General features: G+C 37.2%; 1 protein-coding gene across 1 annotated transcript; it reads left to right on the forward strand.

Annotated features, from left to right (window-relative positions):
• The first annotated feature begins 402 nt into the window (after positions 1-402).
• Gm21379 (predicted gene, 21379) lies at positions 403-2360 on the forward strand. Its single transcript, NM_001293057.1, has one exon. The coding sequence runs from the start codon at positions 430-432 to the stop codon at positions 2125-2127; it is 1698 nt and encodes a 565-aa protein (NP_001279986.1). The 5' UTR covers positions 403-429; the 3' UTR covers positions 2128-2360.
• The last annotated feature ends 1663 nt before the right edge of the window (positions 2361-4023 follow it).

The raw sequence follows: 4023 nt of genomic DNA on the forward strand, positions 1-4023 counted from the left end.
TCCAGAAAAAATAAATCGGTTTTAACAAAATTCAAAGAGATGTAACATGAAAAGACTGAAAAGACAGAAACAACAACGAAAAGGCTTCCTTTTCTAACATACTATTCCTTTTTCAGGCCTTAAAAGCACAAAAAGAAAGTCTATAGGCAGGCCTGCTTTATACATGGCAAGCTTCAACACCATTGAGGGACAAATCAGACACTATCTCTGCACCCCCGGGCACCGCCCCTCCTCACCCTCCTTACGCCCCCCCCTCAGTTTAGGATACGAAGCAGCTCCTGCGTTGGCTCTAGTTATAATGCTTGTTTCTATTTCGTCACTATTGTGCAATAATTTCCCCTCCTCCCTGAGGACGGCTGTGCCCCCACCATTTATGCCTAGGCCCGTGATTATCCAACAGTCAAATCACCTCCATCCAGCCTATCTACCATGAATACTGCCAGCCTCGCTGTGGAAAAGGATAATGAAACAGAGCAATTCCGGGAAGGGTTCAAAATCGATGCCACCAAGAACCAACAGGATGCCAGTAAGATGTTCATCGGGGGACTTTCGCAAGAAATGAGCAAGCAGGTACTTCTAGAATACTTGTCTAAGTTTGGTGAGATAATAGATTTTATTATAAAAACAGACCCAAATACCGGTCTGTCTAGGGGATTTGGATTCGTGCTTTTCAAAGACAGTGCCACAGTAGAGAAGGTGCTTCAAGTGAAAGATCACAAAGTTGATGGCAAGAAAATAGAATTTAAAAGGGCTAAAGCCCTTGAATCTCAATTCCCCAACAAAAAGATTTTTGTGGGTGGGCTGAACCCACGGTTGTCTGAAGAAAAAATAAGAGCTTACTTTGGCACATTTGGGCAGATAGAGGCTATAGAGCTTCCACTGTGTTCAGATACACGGGAAAGAAGAGCTTTCGGCTTTATCAAATACATGGATGAAAACTCCGTTAGAAAGGTCTTAGAAAACAGGTACCATTTCATTGGCTCCAGCCGTTGCGAAGTTAAAATGGCATACCCTAAAGAAAATCCTGCTAGACAGCTGAGTAAAAGAAAGGCTATAGCTAAGGATAGGACAAGAAAATCTGTTCCAGCTGTGGAGTTAGAAAACAACTGGAGAGGAGGAGGCAGCCCAAGCTTCCACATTATGGCTAACTCCGAAGCTCAAGAAGCCAACCAAGATGCCCACAGAGCTGGCTCATATACTTCCAGAGCAAACTCAGATGTAACTTTGACAAATGCCTGTGGTTTCAGGGATTCCCCCAATGCTTTCCATGTGAACTCGAATGTTTTTGTGACAAATTCAACTACTTTCATAGCAAGCAGTAATGCTTTGAGGTCAAGCACAAATACTGTAGGGGTAAGCCACTATACTCTGGATGCAAACCCAAATACCTTCTTGGCAAGCCAGTATACTCTTGGGACAATTTCAAACACCTTAAGAACAAGCCAATACACTCTGGGAACATACCCAAATGCTTTAGGAGTAAGCCAGTATGCTTTGGCAGCGTACCCAAATACTTTCGGGATAAACCAATATCCTTTGGAGGCAGATCAAAATGCTTTCTGGACAAACCAGTATCCTTTGGGAACATACTCAGATGCTTTTGGGATCGGCCAATATGCTTCTGGGACAAGTCCAAATGGTTTTGGGGTAAGCCAGTATAGTTTGGGTACAAACGCAGATACCTTCAGAACAAACTGCTTTGCTCTTGTGGCAAATCCATACAATATCTGGACAAACCACTATGTTTTGGCAACAAATCCAAATGTTTTCAGGACAAGCCAGTATGTTCTTGGAGAAAACCCAAATGCCTTCGAGTCAAGTCAGTATTCTGTGGGAGCGACCCAAAATAATTTTGGACCAAATCAACATAACTTCGGAGCAAATGGAAACTTTTGTGGGACAGTTGGAAGAGGAGGAAGTACTGGAGGACTTAATTTTTCTCAAGTATATGGCAATTTTCTGAATGTCTGCAATACACTTCCAGGTTTCCAAGACTCTAATGGTGATTATTTCGTCCTCTATAGTTATGGGGCTTATGACGTAAGATATGCACCTAATTACAATGTTCAAATAAGCCAGTCAACTCTCCTTGGTAATGATTACCAGCGAATTTATTCCGCGTTTTGAAACCTAACTACAAAGCCTTTACCCAAGGAAAATTCTGTCCAACAATGAAAAATTTAATAACTTATATGAAATGGCCCAACAACTGCTTGATTGGATATTGCCACTATTTGCAGCAACTTTTGAAGTATCAATACATTTCCCATCACCTTTTGACATTGGATCTACAATAAAAACACAAAGCCTTGAAACTATCTTGCTGAAGGTTTTTCTGGAAAATAAACATTTAAAACATGTATTTTTGAGTTACTGCTGTTTTGAATTGGGTTATTGTTTTGTCCTTTACTTGCGTTTTGGTGAGGAGAGGGAAGAGAGGTTTATTATTGCCCCCTGCTTTTTAATTTTGTGTTGGTGTGTTTGGGTTAGAGGTACTCATACAGTCCCTTCAACTAATTAAGTTTAATGAATAGAAACAAATTGCTTCTGAATACTTTCTGAAAAAAAATATATATATATTTGCTGCGTGTCCCAAATGTACACATTCTCATGATGTCAACCACATTCACTATTGCAAAACCACGTTTAGTTTTATGAATTCGATTGTTAGTTCATCTAGGAATTTCCCCTTTACTTTATGACAACACAGTATGACAAGCTTATAGTTTCCTAATTAGAAATCATCAGTTTTATTCCTTGGTCTTTATTATGGCTCTGTTTTTACCTTTATTTTGAGACAGAGGCTTATTAAGTTACATAGGCTGCTCCTGAACAAGGAGACTTTAAACTTGAAATCCTTTTGCCTCAGCATTACTTGGTTTTATTTCTAAATATTCAGTAATTTTTCTCCATCAGTCTAGCTTCTATTTAGAGGGATCTATTCTATGTCAGAAATTAAATAAAGGGAAACAATCTCAAGAGGACAGAAATATAGCTAAGTATTAAGAAAAATTTTACAAAAGATGATTTTCCCAGCCATCTAAAATATATCTTGGCATGGCCTTACAAGAGGGATGGGTGAACTGAGTTGGCCATTGCCAATACTATACGAGGAAGCATGCAAAGTTGAGAATAAAGATAGCACTGATCTTAGTAACACACCGGTTTCTTGTTTGTTTTGTTGGCTATTTAGATTGATTTAGTGTTTGTTTGTTTGTTTGTTTGTTTAAGAGTAGAAACAGGGTGTGTGCATGATTAATAAGAAAAGGGTAGTAAAAAAGGCTTCAACATTCTCAGCAGCAATATAACGAACCATCATTGTGAATTATATACATTTAAATATCTTTAGTGACTACTCATTTTTTTCTAAAGGAAAGTGTTTTAATGCTAAATATAATATTTAAATAAAATCAAAAATCTGCCTCTGCATGTAATGAAAACATTTACTGTTTTTTTTTGTTTGTTTGTTTTTGTTTGTTTGTTTGCTTGTTTTTATATTGCTCTAGCCATACCCAATCTCTGTATTCTAATATATTTTAATTTATAGTACACCTCAGTTATAATGTTTTATTTCAAAACAATAATAAACTAATGTTTTATTTCAAGAGCACAATATACATGGCTACTGTCTGTCATGTAGAAAACTGGAGACTCACAACAGACCAACATCATTTGCAAGAGGTATTTCTATCTTTAAAGTATTAAGAAGAATTTCAAAAAGACATTAAAAGAGAATGATACAGGCCATCAAAGACGTGGTATATACATAACTGAAAGCACAGAGCTTTTCAGTAGGATGCTGAAATCAATTTCTATTTTCAGATACCTCCTGATAAAAAAGGGAAGGGAAGCAAAAAATCAAAATTCTGATAATTTTGTTATATAAGAATAAATTTTAAGGAGTCACTGAAATTTACTTAGCACCATATCTATTTCTATAAATATCCTGAAAACAAAAAAGTAACCTACTCTTTATTTTTGTATTATCGTTAGTAGTTAGCAAGGACTGTTTCACAAATTATG

This window comes from Mus musculus, chromosome Y (genome assembly GCF_000001635.26).
Source record: "Mus musculus strain C57BL/6J chromosome Y, GRCm38.p6 C57BL/6J".
Lineage (NCBI taxonomy): Eukaryota > Metazoa > Chordata > Mammalia > Rodentia > Muridae > Mus > Mus musculus.

Coding starts and splice junctions, on each gene's coding strand:
- Gm21379 (NM_001293057.1), top strand. CDS start 430: ATGAATACTGCCAGCCTCGCTGTGGAAAAGGATAATGAAACAGAGCAA.